A 15,833-nucleotide genomic window follows, 5' to 3' on the forward strand; every position below is an offset into this window, starting at 1 on the left:
GTCCACGAGTGGGAAATGAAAACTCAGGTGCTTTCCATCCTTTGCTGACCCTCCTGCTCTGTGGGGCTTCAGCCCTCCCCGTCAGAGGACATTTATGAGGGGATCAGCGTGTACCTAGCCATGCACCTTCCATTTCTTTTCTTACATTCCCAGTGTAATCCACATAAAATAAACCAGACCCAAAAGTGGAAAATGGAGAAAATCAAAAGAGACCCCACTCTGGAGACACCTTGAGACAGCAGGTCCAGCTCTCTGCCTTGGGAGTCATGGGGCCAGGCAGCAAGGATGAAACTTACAATGACAGTTCACGAGCATGGAACACGTACAGCCGGGTGCTGTGAGTTTCTGTCACGCCATAGCACCTTAGGAGGTGGTTCCTGCTCTTATCTTCATTTTACAGATAAGGAAGCTGAGGCATTGGATGGTTAGTCACTTGCCCTCATCATACAGCTAAAAACGAACCACGTGGGAGCTCAGTCTCATGCCTGATTCTGCAGCTCTTGTAATGAATCCCAACCTGTGTTGCCTCTTTCTAGCCGCAATGTCTTCACCCCGTCGAAATCCCATCACCTTTTTCCTCTCTCTGTGAAAGTGCACATGACACCATTTTATGACTGTGTGTTTCAGTCTATATTCTTTTTAAATGTTGAGCCCTTCAGAAGTCATGAGTAACCCTTGGTGTGCCTAATGTCTGTCTATCACTTCCTGGTCTTGCTGGTGCAAGTGGGCCTTTGGTATTTGTTGAATGAATAATGAAAGGATGGATGGATGGTATTCAAATCTGTCCAGCCTTTATGTTTAGACCACAGAGACCCTGCGAGAATTTAGTGATGAGAGAAATTATCTTTAGAATGTTTGTACACTAACTGGAGTCTTCTCTGGAATTTTCTGATGTGCTAGGTCCCCCAGAGAGCCTGGGCCACAGATGGTGTGTTCTGAAGAGACAAAACTGAAGGCGTGGTCCCTTGTACAAATTCTGAAATTGCTGCTAGTTTTTAGATTAGCCACATATTGAGTTGTCAGATGTAGCAAATAAAAGATGCACAGTTAAATTTCATTGTCAGATAAACAACAAATAATTATTTAGGATAAGTATAGTCTGTGTGATATGTGGGATATACTTATGCTAATACGTGGGATATACTTATGCTAAAAATTGTGTTGTTGTTTATTTGAAATTTGAATTTAACTAGGCGTCTTAAATTTTGTTTGAGAATTTTATTGAAGGGTTTATATGGCAATATTTGCCACACAGACTCTCACTTTAGGCCCGTCTATAACTGACTTCAGCCTTCTTAGTATTGGGCAGGGACTTCTGACCTTAGATATCACCCCATCCAAGCCACTCCCTAGTGTGTAAGGATCCAAGACAGGGCAGGGCTGGAGCAGGGCCAGATCTCAGGTCTCCAGACCCAGAGCAGTGTGGGAGCAGCACAGCCCACTGGGGACATGGTTGTCTTTACCCCCACACAAATTTAACTTTAAAATTCATAGCCCAGGAGCATCAGATTCTAACTGTTCTGGGCCAGGTTGCTGCAGAACGGGCTCAGCCAAGACGGGCACTGAGACTGCATCTAAGGGAGGAGGGTCTGGTGGCCCCCGTATCACAAGCCATCACAATCACACTTCTGTTGTTTTGTGTTTACCCATCCTCTGAAAGGCCTGCTGGGGTCACCTCTGATAACCACGCTTTGAAGATTTCCTTCTGAAACCGTTTTCCGTTCCTTTCTCTGTAGAGGTGGAGCTTAGGGGAGATTTATATAACAGTCACCTCCTTAGTAGGAACAGGTGGAGGCCTAAAGGCCGCCACACTCCTTGGAGCAGCATGGAGACTGTCGGGAAGGCAGGGTCCTCTGAGGCCCCTGGAGGATGCCGTCCCATTTTCCACAATGGCCCGGACCACCTGGAACACCCCACATCGCACTCAGCCACCACATGCTACATGGTGCCCCGACACTGCGGGGCAGGGACCCCGAGCCTGGGGCACCCTTCTGAATTCAGAGAGCACTTAATCCCACAGCCACAATTGATTATAACCATCACGCGTTTGGTGCACTCCAATGCTCAAAGCACTGCTCTTAATTTTAGGAAGTGCAAAAATACCAAAAAATAACAGACACTCATATACCCAATGACCAGAATAGGCCATTTATAATATTTCATCATGTTTGCCTTGTCTTTCCTTATAAGAAACGACTGCAGATAAAATCAGTCTGCTTTGTCCCATCTCCCCCTTTCCCAGAGGCAGCCGCGATCATGAATCTGGCTTCACAATCCAAGTTGGTACTTTTACTAACGTTTGTATAAATCCATGCATAGTACATGGTCATATTACGCATGCATGTTTTTGATTTCAAGAATGCTATCTGAGTTTATTTTGTGACTTGCCTTTTCCCCTAGAAAGCATTTTTCATCCAGTGTTAAGAACCTCCCAGCAGCCCCCTTCTATACGGCTGTCTTTATTATTTCCCCTGTTTTTAACTGAGAAACCTCTGCCTCAGAGAGATTAAGAAGTGGGCCTAGATCACACCACGAGGCAATGTTGGCCCTGGGGCTAAATCTCATCACGCCCTCAGGATTCTTGACTGATGGTCCTAGGATTCATTCATTCACCAAATAGTTTTTGAGTGTCTGCTCTGGTCTAGGCATTGGGGATCCTGTGATACTGTGGAAGAGCCCTGCCTTCGGAAAAGCGTAGGCAGAAAATACAGCCTTCTGTCTTCAACAAGCCAACAAGTGTTTTTGTTTTCTTTTTTTGAGACAGGGTCTCGCTGGCACGCAGACTGGAAAGCAGTGGTGCCATCAGACCTCACTGCAGCCATGATTTCCTGGGCTCAGGCGATCCTCCCACATCAACCTCCCTAGTAGCTGGGACCACAAGTGTGCACCACCACACTCCGCTAATTTTTTTTTTATTTTGTAGAGATGGAGTCTCACTATGTTACCCAGACTGATCTTGAACTCGTAGCCTCAAGCAATCCTCCCATCTTGGCCTCCCAAAGTTCTGGGATTACAGGCATGAGTCACCGCACCGGCCAACAAATGTTTTGTTGTTGTTGTTGTTTCTTTTTTTAATCTTGACGTGAATATCTCCTCCGATAGGGAAACAAGCCCTAGGTCACCCTGTGTTGTCCTGGTTGCCAGTGTCTAACTCAGCAAGAAGAGACTAGTTTTCTTGTTCTGCCCTCTTAAGCCACTCTGTCTTCTGCACGGTAGCTTTTCTAGGGTTTAAGGTTAGGCTCACGCCCCCAAATCTGCTCTGAGTCAAAACCTCATCCAAGAATCCCATTCTCTGAAGGCCAGTGGCCACCCTTGCCCACTGGCGTGAGAAAACCCTGTTGCTCATTTCCAGCAGTGGCGTGCCACCAGAAGGGCATCTTTAAAAGTGGCTAAAAGTAGACTGGAGCTGGTCGGGCGGGCTTTGAGAGTGACATTCTCTCACCACCTGCTTCCAGGATGACCTCAGCCAACACCCCTCATTCTGACCACAAGCCAGCTCCTGATCAAATTTTTGTAACTTCCAAATGATGGAATTGAGACTGGCTTTTTGTTTTTGAGTCATGGAATTCTGCTGTTGGAAGTTATTTTTATGTCTAACTCAGCACTTTCCATTTAGAACCTATTTTACAAAGAAAAAAATATCAAAACAAAATAAAACCAACAAACCTGAGACAGACGGATGGAGCAACAGGGCTGACCAGCTTTGGAGCACCTCTCAGCCGCCTGTCTCAGCATACCCTGGGGGCACGGGCGGCCATCTGCTGACAACTGAAAATGAGTACCTGGTTATCGATCACACAAAAAGCACATGACCAGAAATGCCATGTTCCTGATTTCCTCGCTTTAGCTTAAGCAGCTGGATAAGAGATGCATGTGATACTGTCCTACAGGACGACAGAGGGAAGGAATATTGGTAATCATTGCATAACCGTCCTGGGCCATGCTTTCTTATACATGATCTTATTCACTGCTTGCAACAATCTCGCTGGTTGGACTGCATTCTCTTCATTACTTACAGAAGGGAAATTGAGGCAAGTGGGTAAGTAACTCACCCAAGCTCCACCATATGTAGCAAAGCAGGATTCACGCCCAAGCCTTTCTGACGCCAGAACCCACCCTCATTTCCCATGCTCTGAGACAGCAGAATCCGTCCCACACTGACCATCCTCTTTGGCAGTTCTGAGCTCCCACTACAGGTGCAGGGCAAAGGGGACTCCCCATGAGGCCTGTCCCACGGCTGGGAGCTCCAGGATTGGGGTTTATGAAGTACCACCTGTGGGGAGCCCTCCTGCTGATTTCAAATTCATTAATTCTGCATGCTTTTACTTGTCACTTTTTTTGTATGTTAAGGATGGGGCTGAGGGGGTTTGTGATCAGTAGACCATATCCTTGCCTTCAAGAGTTCTCTGTCTAATGGGAGGTGGACATCCAGTTATGCACACCATCCTGACTTCTTTCTGGAACAGAAGTCCGGGGTATGGTCAGCAGAATGATGCCCCCACCAAGGATGTCCACGTCCTAACCCCTAGAACCTGTGGATGGATTACCGTTCATGGCCAAAAGGACTTTGCAGGTGTGATTAAGTTAAGGATTTTGAGATGGTAGGAGTAGCCTGGATTAGCCAGGGGAGCTCAATGTCATCACAAGGGCCCTTATAAGAGCCAGGCTGGAAGATGAGAGAGAGAGATTGGAAGATGAGAGAGATTGGAAGATATTACACTGCTGGCTTTGAAGATGGAGGAAGGGGCCATGAGCCCAGCCATGAGCCCAGGAATGTGGGCGGCCTCTAGAAGCTGGGAAAGGCAAGAAAACAGATTGTCCCCTAGAGCCTCCAGAAGGAGTGCAGCTCTGCCAACACTTCGATTTTAGTCTGGTGAGACCTCTGAAACCGTATGATACATTAGTGTTGTTTTCAGCTACTGTGCTTGTGGGAATTAGTCACAGCAGCAACAGGAAACTGACCTGCAAAGCTATTAAATAAATACCTGCAGGGAGGCAGAGAAGTGAGGGGTGCAGAGGCTGGAGGGCATCACCCTGACCCGTTTGGCAGGAATGTTAGGAATACAGGTGCCGAGTGCCTCCTGGCAGGAGCCCATCGGAAGCAGGTGCTCAAGGGCCACCTGATGGCCTGGTTGGCGGGAGCCCTACAAAAAGCTCTGTCCAGGTTCCCTTCCTCTTTCCCCAGTGATTTGGATGAAAATACTCATCTCACTCACATTTGCTCTAAAGAGAAGAGAGAGACAGGACATATGCCCAGAGAGCTCCATAGGGTGGGAGAGTGGCTCAGATCCCATGCGTGGAGTTCAGGGAGGCGTCTGTCTGAGCAGCCAGCAGCATGGGCCTGGTGAGAGAGGAGAGACAAGAAGCAATGAGTGGGAAGGGACAGGAACGCTGGTTAATTCCTGGGAATCTGGCAGGGGTCGCGGGGGGATGTGGGGGCAGAACAAGTCCCTGCAGCCCCCGTCATGCCCAAGAGGAAAAAAGCACAGCTTCTCACACTGAGCATGCTTTCCAAGAGGCCACCAGCAAATATTGGTGGCTTTACCTTAGCCTGGAGGCCTTCTGTTGTAGACAGGTTGGGCAAAGGCACCAATGATGTCGCCTGGGGAAGGGGAAGCCTCCCGTTAGGCTGGCATGTGTCTGATGCACCCACACCCCATCTGACCTGCAATTCTTTTATTTCCACTTATAATTGTATTTTTAGCATAAAAAACTGTTGTAATATTCTTGTTTGCATTGGTCATTATATTTAATTGAAATATATTAATAGAATATGTTATACATATAAGAAGTACTTATATAAAAATGTACCCCACGAGGGGTGAACACAGCATGGTAACCTGCAGCCCCCACTCAGAAATTGCACCTGGCCTGCCCTGAGCCCCATAGCAGTCCTTTCCAGTCACTGCACTCTCTAGGTCAACAACTGCCCTATTCCGTCCCCTCAAGGACAGCACCATGTTAGGAATATAGGTGCCGAGTGCCTCCTGGCAGGAGCCCATCAGAAGCAGATGCTCAAGGGCCACCTGGTGACCTGGTAATGGTCATCCTTTAAGAGGAGGCCACTGAGACTCAAGGCAGGCCAGAGAGCTTCTGAGCAGCAGCTGCCCAGGCACCTGCGTGCCTCTCATGTTCCAGGAGCCTGACCCTGAAGCCCATGGGGCTGCATGCAGAGCCAGGAGTGCCTGGGCTCACAGCCAGACACTCGTGGCGCTCAACCCTGACACCACCACAGATTAGTGCTATGGCCTTGACCTCTGCTTATCCACCTGTAAAATGGGGTTGCAGTATTAGCCTCCACCAGGATTGTTGAGTGATTGAGAGTATTTTAATGTCTCTAGCACAGCCCCTGACCACAGCAGGAGCTCCACACAGAATACTGTCTCATGCAGTGCTCGGTAACTGTGCATCCGATGCAGGCCTCACTGTGTCATGTTCATTCATTCAGGTTCCCTTCAAAAGAAACATTGATTATGGGCCAAATAGGTGTCAGTGCCAGCCCGGGAATGCACATGCATATTCTGCCTCTGGAGAGGGCCTGGGAAGCCCGGACATGGGCCTCCTGGGCTGGGGCAGGAAGGGGCCTCCTCTTCACTGCTGTGTCCGGGATCACCCCCTCCCTTGGAGCACCCCACCTCCCACCTGAAGTCTGAGCAGCAGAGAACCTTTAAAAACAGAAATAGGAAGTTCTGATTCATGAATGCAAACATTCTGGCATCCCGTGTGCAGTGATGTGCGGCGTGGGCGGTGGGAATTAGGGAACCTCTTCTAGCGTATTTGTTCCTATCCACTGGAAGGTATACAGTGTTCATACTCATTGACTCAGAAATTGTGTGTCTGGGAGTCTGCCCTAATAAATAACAATGTGTGTACAATGATGCATGTACATGCTAATGGATGTACAAGGATGTTGATCAGTGCATCATTTATCATAGGAAAAGTGGAAATTGCTAAATCTCCAACACTAGGGGAGTGGTTAAACTGTGGCTTATGTTCATGATAGAATAATACACAATTGTTAAAATGGAATTTTGATGGCCATTTTGAAACAGGGATTAAAAAACACGTTTAAATGTGTTTTCTCTCTGTCTCTGTCTCTGTCTCTCTCTCTCACTCTGTCTCTCTCTCTCTCTGTCACACACACACACACACACACACACACACACACACAGAGGAAAAAAAGATTGGAAAGAAAAACCATCAAAATGTTAGCACTGATTATGTGGTGGGATCATGATTCTCATTTTTTTATCCTGTTTTATATTTTCTTAGGGTTCTATGCTAAGCATATATTATTTTTAAAATTAGAAGAGGAATGAAGGCATTTTACAACCCATATCGTTATGGAGGAGCCTGGCATGGTGGGAGGGGAATGGCTGGAGGGGTTGCTGTGAGTCCTGGTGAGTCACCAGCTAGCTGTTGGGTGAGTTCCTTGATGCTTTCATAGTAGCGTGGGCATGAGAACGTCTGCCTCAAAAGGCTGCTGTGAACACTGATTTTTATAGATTACCATCAATTATAAAACCACCAAAGCAAAGCCCCATTTTGCAGGTGCAGTAGAGATCGTAGCTTCATGTGGGGTTGTTTGACCAGACCACTTCCCTTTTGCAGGGTACATCTGCCCAAGCCCCCATGGCCCTGGATAATTCTCTCTCTCCTTCTTTGCAGCTGCCCATGATGGGGGGAGCTTTCATGGACTCGCCCAACGAGGACTTCAGCACTGAGTACTCCCTGTTTAACTCCTCTGCCAATGTCCATGCGGCCGCCAATGGCCAGGGCCAGCCGGAAGATCCTCCTCGGTCCTCCAACGACGCCGTCTTGCTATGGATTGCCATCATAGCTACGCTGGGGAACATCGTGGTGGTGGGCGTGGTGTATGCCTTCACCTTCTGAGGACGGCACACCCTGCACCACCATGGGGTGAGGCTTGGCACGTAGCTCTGACTTGCTGTTGGCCTTTGGCTTCTCCTGTGTTCTAGAACCAGGAGTTTTGACCAGGGGCGGCGGCCGTCCTTCTGGAATTTCTCCCCAGCAGCCCTGATTTCAAATATCCCATGTTGTGGTCAAGCTGAGTCAGAAGACATGGAAGTATGGGCCTCCTGCCCCTAGAGGCATGATGGGGCAAGGCCTTCAGAGGGCAGATTGGGGATCCTTGAAACTACATTCCAGGAACATGGGACCAGATGAGACAGCTAGTTAAGTTTAAAACATAGACATGATTTGATGATCGCTTCTGGTGGTAAATAATCACTCGTGTGTCTTGTTTTTATGCAAACTTATCGAACCTAGGGCGTGGGGTGCTGGGGCAAGAGAAGCCCTCAGAACTTCAGTGTTCCTGACCCAATTCTGGTTTCACATTCAGTCCCTTGGCCATCTAGTAGGGCCATTGGATGTTCCTAGTTTGACTTTGAAATGGCACCTTTGCCACCAGACACCTGGTCCCTTCCAAGACCCAAGTGCATTGGGAGACCCAGGGATGGGGGGTTACTGGTAATAGGTGGGGTTTCTGGGGGTGTTGTTGGTGGTTTTTATCTCCTGGTCGGACTTTCTCTTCTTTTTAAGAAGAGGAGAGGATGTCTTTAAGAGCTAGATGTGCCAGGCAGTGGACTCTTCAGGCCACCCACGTGAGGATGCTGTTTCTTCTCTGAGGAATCGTGGAATTTTAAAGATGAACAAGATTCACATCCACTGAATTATTCAACGGATGGGTCAGAAAGGGGGGTGATTTGCCTGTGGTCACCAGGCAGGTTTGTGGAGGAGTCGGAACAGAAAGATGTGTCCTCACTCTCAGCTCACTGAGCTCTCTGCCCCAACTAAGCACTTCCCTGAGGAGGTTGCTGAGAAGCTGCCCTCAGGAGAATGTCCAGGCATCTTGAAGGTGGGTGCAAGATTGGCAGGCCACTCAGATACCCGTCCTTTACATTCAGTGTGGATACCGTGCATTCTCCTGAAGCTGTGAAAGTGCTTCTGCCCAAGCCACTTCCTTAAATTCTGAAATATCAGCATCTGGGTCCTGGCAAGCAAGGAAGCTTCCAAGTAAAAACCAGAGAGAAGGGCACACTTTTCTTTCTTCATTAGGAAATCTTATTGCCCAGGACCCACCCCCCACACCTTCCCAAGGCAGCCTCCCAGTGCAGATAGAGTGGGAAAGGTCCCAGAAGGGGGCTCACTCACCTCTAGGCCCAGAGAGGCTTTCTCCTCACTTTATACACTGCAAAAACAGAAGAATTGTGTCAATAACACCCTCTGTGGTGGAGAAACTTAAAAAGCTGGTTAGGAAGCTCTCGTGTATATTTAGGGACAATTACAAGAAAGCTGGACTTGCCACTGTGGTCTCAGGAGAAATGAGTGTTCTTGATGACAGGCAAAGGGACATCTTAGTTGTCCAGAAGCGGCACTCTTCCCTGGAAGCTGCCATGTTAATAGGATTACTAGCCTGGCTCCAGACAGTGCCTGCTCATGGCTGCCAGTTCTTACCGATCACATCCGTCACTGCCACCGTATATCATCTGCCAGTGCATCAGCTTAAGCGGAGGTCACGAGTGCAAAAGAACCTGACCCTTGGCAATGAGGGAGAAGGGACATGGACCACCTGCCTGGAATTCCTGGAATCACTGGCAGGGTGGAGGCTGGGCTGGGGAGTTAGCTGCAGTGTGCGTGAATGGCTCTGTCTCCAGCAAGTCTCTCTCCATCAAACCCCAGGTCTGCCCCATAAGCAAGGTCTTTAACAGATGGATGTCTCCATGAGAAAACCCAAGACGAGAAGCCCAGAGCCATGGCGGGGGTTGCTTGAAGTCCTCATGGAGTCACCCTGCCCCACATGCTCAAATCTTCCCTCTGGCCCCACATCCCTAGGAGGGCCTGACCCCTGTAAAGATACAGGAGGCAGCTCCCTGGCCTCCAAATGGCCCATGGAGATGGCAGTCGGGAGACAGGGTTCTGTGTTTGCTGCGGTGAAGGGAGGAGAAGGCAGGAGGAAAAAGGATGGCTTCTAGCCCTGAAGAGGACTCCAGCATCCCAGGCACTGGGTGCTTCTGGCTGCAGTTTTCCCTATGGAGGCCCCTCAGCCTCCAGCCCTAACATAAATGTCAATTAAATTCAGTTTTCAAGCCTCTCTCCCTTTTCAGTGTCAGAGCAGTAGATGGTCCAGGGCATTGGAGGCCTCGACCACTCTGCATTGCAGATTACAGTGACTTCCTCGGGGTTGCCCCATCTTGGTCTCCTATGGTTTCTTCATCAGCTTTTTTTTTTTACCAGCATCTCTCAAATAACAATGAAGATAGATATGCCCATTAGTGTCTGATTAAGGAGCAAAGGCTGGATTTCTGGCCACAGCGAGCTGCACTCTCCCTCCTGCCTCAGCGGGGGTCCGTCTTAGCAGTTCGGAAAGGGGAAAAAGATGCCGGTCCTCACTGCTTGAGTTTTGTGTCCAGGTGCCACTAGACTTGCATGCACACTAACTCCTTACAATCACCACACAGCATCATCGCCCCAGTGCACAGATGAGGGACCAGAGGGTCAGAGGAGTGAAGTCGCCTTCCTGAGGTCACACAGCATGAAAGTGGTGAACTAGGATTTGAATCTGGGAAGTTGGGCTCTAAAGCCAGACTGTACTGCCTTCTGCCACACTGTACTGCCTTCTGTGACTGGGTGGCACCTCCAGGGCACATTTACACCAGGCCCTGAATCTGCAGAGGCTGTTTCTCAAGATGCCCGTCATGGTGTGGCCTGGGCCAGCTCTGGCTTCCACAGGTCCCTGACTGTCCTCAGAGTGGAACATGCTCAACCTCCCACCCACTGCTCTCTCTCTGCCCAGATTTCAGGGGTGCCGGTCCCCGAGGCCTGCCCCCTTCTTTAAGACTGAACTCAAGTCTCCTTGGAAGGCCCCGGTGAAGCTCCCAGAGACTGGTTTTGTTGGGATGCAGGCAGAAGGGGACCCTCCCTGGCCAACACCCAGGAGCCCAGCAGAAGCACCCACACGTAGAAAGAAGCTCACTACAGCCAGAAGTGCAGTCAGAGTCCTGGGACCATCTTGTTCTGCAAGGTGACCCCAGGCTCCCCAGGACAGGGGAGAGGGATCGTCCTCATTCAGACTCTAGCTGGGGCCTCTGTACTGGCTTCTTCCTGGGTGGGGTTGCCTGTTACATAGCTGTGCCTCAGAGAAAGGGTCCTGCATTTTCTGGAATGTTCTCTGTGCTTGCCCCTCTGTGTGCCCCTCCATTGCTCCTCTACAAGCAGTTAGGTGATTCAAAAGAGCAACTTAGGCTGGGTGCAGTGACTCACACCCGTAATCCCGGCACTTTGGGAGGCCGAGGCGGGCAGGGACAGGAGTTCAAGACCAGCCTGGCCAACATGGTGAAACCCAGACATAGTGGCATGTGCCTGTAATCCCAGCTACTCAGGAGGCTGACACAGGAGAATTGCTTGAACCAGGAGGCGGAGGCGGCAGTGAGCTGAGATCGTGCCACTGCACTCCAGCCTGGGCAACAGAACGAGACTCTGCCTCAAAAAAAAAAAAAGAAAAAAAAAAAAAGAGCAACTTACTGCTTTGTGAGGTTGTGAGTGGCCGCCACTGAAGGTCTTTGAGAAGAGGCCAGACGCCGATGTAGCCAGGCGTGTCTTAAGAGGACTTGTGCTTCCAGGGACCCAGGCAGGATGATGGCGCAGCTCTTCCTACTCCAAGCCAACGCTGTCCTTCCCCTTTCCCATGAAATCAAGGTCAAGAGGCAAATAAGACTCCCTGCTCCACTCTACCCCCCAGAGAGAAATGATTCTCTCTCCTTTCAGGTCCCCCAGGATCTGAGAGAGAAAGGACAGGAGGAGGGGCAGCAGCATTTCGCTGGAAAGGCAGCAGATGCTTTTCCAGCCCCGTTCAGCTGGAAGGCTTGGAGGCCGGCCAGACCACTCTGGCGTCTCCTGAAGTGGGTCCCTGGGGACCGAAGAGGCTCAGTGGAGTCTGTCTGTTGTCAGCGCTGCTGCCTGATCCCTGCAAGACAAATGGCACTTTCCTTCTTCAGAAGCATCATCTGCCTTCGTTATTAGCAGTAATATTATTCCCAGTAATATTATTCTTACCGGTGCCAGTTTTGCACATCTTTTTGTTGCTCTATTTGTATCTCATTTAATTCTCAAATTGCCCCTGGGGGCAGGAATGAGGATGCAGAGAGATGCACGTTAATTACTGTCGCATTTTTCTGTGGAGAAAACTGAGGCCAGGGCTGAATGCTCACAGCTAAGGAGCTCTGATTCAGACCCAGTTCTGTCAGCTCTAGAGGCACCCTGCATCCACGCCCACCAGGGTGATCCCCCTGGGATGGACCATCTCGGGATATGAGGCCTCGGAGGCTGGGGTTGAGGTTTGGTCCTGAAGAGCTTGTAGCCAGATTGCCACATTCAAGTGTAAGTCCAGGAAAGGGGCAGGCAGCAGTGCACAGGGATTTATCAGTTTCAGAACCTCATAGTGATAAGAGGCTTTAGAGAGCATCTAATCGAGACCTTTAATTTTTCGGGGAGAGCAGCTGAGGCCATGTGGAAAATTAGTGGAGAGCTGACAAGTGTCTGGGTGCCTGGCCCGGGGGTCCGTGGTCCAGCACGTTGTGCGTTCAGTGGGAAGCAAAGGGCTTGCCCGGGATTACCTGCCCCAGCCCCGAGGTGGGTTGTGCTCGCTGCAGCTGCCACCGGCCCGCTTTGCTTCGTCCTGGCAGATGCCCAGTGATTGTCCCTGAGCAAGTGCCAGGGTTGGGCTGAGCTGCTATGACAGGGAGGCCCAGGGAGTTCTGCTCAGGGAGCCAAAGTGAACAGGCAGATCCTGAATGTTCTATGTTCACCTGCCCCAGCCCCACCCACCCTGGGCCACTCCACAGGCCCCTGACCGTGGTCACTCACTGAGAGGGATGGAGGAGAAGGTGGTTGAACTGAGTACTGAGAACCCAGAGGACAGAGCCCACAGCTTCCAAGCAGGAAAAGGGACCTCTCTGAAAAATCTGGATAACCAGAATTATCACAGCACCCTCGCATTCCCAGCGCATCCTTCTGAGCTCAGACCTTGAGCATTTACTGGGTTTCTTTTTGAGGAAGAAGGAAAGTGACAAAGGACAAAACAAAGCAAATCTTCATGACTGAAGACGATCAAAGACTCCCTGGAGCGAGAAAACAGTTACTGCCAGAAGCAGAATGGAAGAGCCAAAAAGTACACAAAATTGACGCCATAAATTCTGAAATAAAAGTGTATGATGTGTTCTGAGTCACTGTAGAAGTCATGCATTTATTATCAAGATAGAAAAGAGCTGAGAATGACGTGGACATTGGTCCTCGGAGGGGCTGCATAGGTGGTGCGGTCCCCGGGGGATTCTGGATGCTGGTCTTTTGACCGTGGCGGCAGCCTCGCGCCTGCCCGGATGGCTCCATCCAGACATTTGGCAAGGCTGTCATCTGCTCTTGGGTCCTTTTTCAAGCTGATTTCCTGCCTCCCCAAGAGGAGGTTTGAGCCCCATTCTGCCTTGGAAATAAATCCTGACAGATGTGCACAGCATATTTGCAGGGAATTTGCAGGCCTCGATTATTGGGGGAATCAGAGCCCATTCCCCACCGAGCCCCGTCCACGTGGCTGAGCAACACCCCTGTGTCCCCTGTATCTGTCTCACTGGCTGGCTTTCTGCCAGTTTCTTAAAGAACCACACCATTACTGCGTTTGCCGTTCGAAGCGTTGTCCCAACAATGCAGATGGTTCTGACAAGGGCTCTATATGCTGGCAGAAGGGAGCTTCCAACCTTTTAACTTGAGGAAAATGAATCTCTGAGAGGCTTGGGAGTGTTGCCAGGTGGAGCTTTTCAGGAGACAGGGGTCTTGAGCCCAGGACACCTAACTATCGAGTTTTCACTAGGAGACTTAGTGGTGGCTTTCATGAGGCCAGTCATTCTCAAGGAAGGGCTGGGGGCCATCAGCAATGTCTGGAGACATTTTTGATTCTCACAGCTTGGTGGGGACTGCTATTGGTATCTCATGGGTGGAGGCCAGGGATGCCACCGAACATCCTACAATGCACAGGGCAGCCCCCCACAAATAAGAATTATCCAGCCCCAAAATGCCAATAGTGCCGAGGTCAGGGGACCCTGTGCTGGCCATCCTATCTCTGATTCTGAAACTATGCATGCTTTCCACTTTTCCCCATTTGTGAGTCATTGAATAAATTAAAGCTCTTCTGAGCAGCAGCAGTGATCATGGTCACTGCCCTGAGTTCAAATAATGCCAGCTGAGGACAGTGATCTGGAACTCCCAGCATGTCATGTGGTCTCTTAGAAATCCATGTGACTGTTTCCACCATCTTGGGCATTTGTGGGGACCCCCAGACTGGAGGGAGAAAGCCCTACAAAGTGGATGGGAGTGTGGGGCTGAACTTTTCCCTACCCTTAACTTTGTGTCTCTGGGCCCTCCAGGGACCTGGCCCCTCACCAATGCATATGAAGAGTATGCTTGGGGAAGAGCTTAGGAATGGGGTGGGCATGGGAGTGCTGGGTAGCAGCCTTTGAGCAAATCTGCATCTTCTCTTATTTCTGACCTTTTTCCACGTGCCCAGTCCTATTTCCGCCAGTTGAAGGCATACTAATATTCTTTATACTATTTAATCTTTTGCAGAAACCTTACTATTATAACTTGCTACTCTCCAGATACCAATTCTTCATGCCGAGAGCATCGGAAATGTTTTTGTGTCTTACTGATGTTTTCATGATCAACTTGTAAATGTAAGCAGTTGACTTCATAAAAGGTATTTTAACTATTCTTGGAGTCCTTTGCTACCCAAGCACCTGGTTTCACCATGCGATCACTGACTTTTCTACAGTGAAGACTCTTTCTTAATATAGGATTTCGCTGTGCTCTTTTGATTAAAAATATCTAACCTTAAAAGATGTAAAAATGTATCTGTGAAATCTCACTTTATTAGCGTTGTTGCTGTTGGTCATTTTCTATTATGATAATTGAAAAGAGAAAAGAAGAAAACATGAACTCCTCTGTGTCTGGTTCTCATCTGTGCTTTATGCAAAGGAGACGATCTACTCAGCTTTAAAAGGCTCAGCCCCAGCGTCACCTCCATTCTGATGCTTTTCCTGCCCCACCGAGGCAGGACAGGTCCCCTCCTCCCTATCCCCTCCTGATCCCACTCCATCATCACACCTGTAGCAAATCAAATCACGGAAGCTACAGTCAGTTTTCCCAACTATTTGAGCCATCTAAGAGCAAACTTATTCAATGTGTTATCCCCACCACCCAGCACAGTGCCTGGCTCCTAGCAAACGTCCGATATTCTGTGAATGAGTGAATGATACCTGAATGACCGGCCCAGTACATTTCAACACTACGAGGAACATGGACCATATCATTTTCCTTATTAGTTCACTGATAGTAACAAACATTCGTATAGCACTTATGAGGTGTTTGGCGCAGTTCTGAGCTCTTTCCACACATGTTAACTCACTTAATCTTCGTTTTACAAATGAGGAGTCTGAGGCATGCAGAGGTTTCTTGCCCAAGGCCATGTAACTGGTGAACCAGGACTGAAAACCTGATTCTGGGTCAGTCCTGGGCTTAGGCCTCAAGAAGCCTTTTTTTGTTCTGTCTTTGGAACCCTGAGGATGCAAGCAAGGCTAGCCTGCTGGATGAGGAGAGACCAGAGCCTGGCCATTCCTAGGCTGCCAACAGTCCAACAGATAAGAGAGCCAAGGGAGGGGTTAGAACAAGAAGGTGTTCCATAATGTCAAGAGCTGCATGGACTTTGTAGGCAGCAACTAAAGAGATCACTGAGGACTGCCTGGAGGAGGCAATACTTAATTTGGTAT

The 15,833-nt window shown here is 49.4% G+C and overlaps 1 protein-coding gene and 1 pseudogene across 2 annotated transcripts in view; both read left to right on the forward strand.

Annotated features, from left to right (window-relative positions):
• Window positions 1–15,003, forward strand: part of C15H14orf132 (chromosome 15 C14orf132 homolog) — a 54,364-nt gene extending 39,361 nt beyond the window's left edge. For both annotated transcript variants that reach the window (XM_008958280.5, XM_063596114.1), the window contains exon 2: window positions 7,669–15,003. In XM_008958280.5, the coding sequence (XP_008956528.1) occupies window positions 7,669–7,893 (225 nt within the window). In that variant the 3' untranslated portion in view covers window positions 7,894–15,003. The remainder of the gene's footprint in view (window positions 1–7,668) is intronic.
• Window positions 8,774–15,003, forward strand: LOC134728913 (uncharacterized; annotated as a pseudogene).
• Window positions 15,004–15,833: the final 830 nt, after the last annotated feature.

The sequence above is a fragment of the Pan paniscus genome, chromosome 15 (genome assembly GCF_029289425.2).
Source record: "Pan paniscus chromosome 15, NHGRI_mPanPan1-v2.0_pri, whole genome shotgun sequence".
Taxonomy (NCBI): domain Eukaryota; kingdom Metazoa; phylum Chordata; class Mammalia; order Primates; family Hominidae; genus Pan; species Pan paniscus.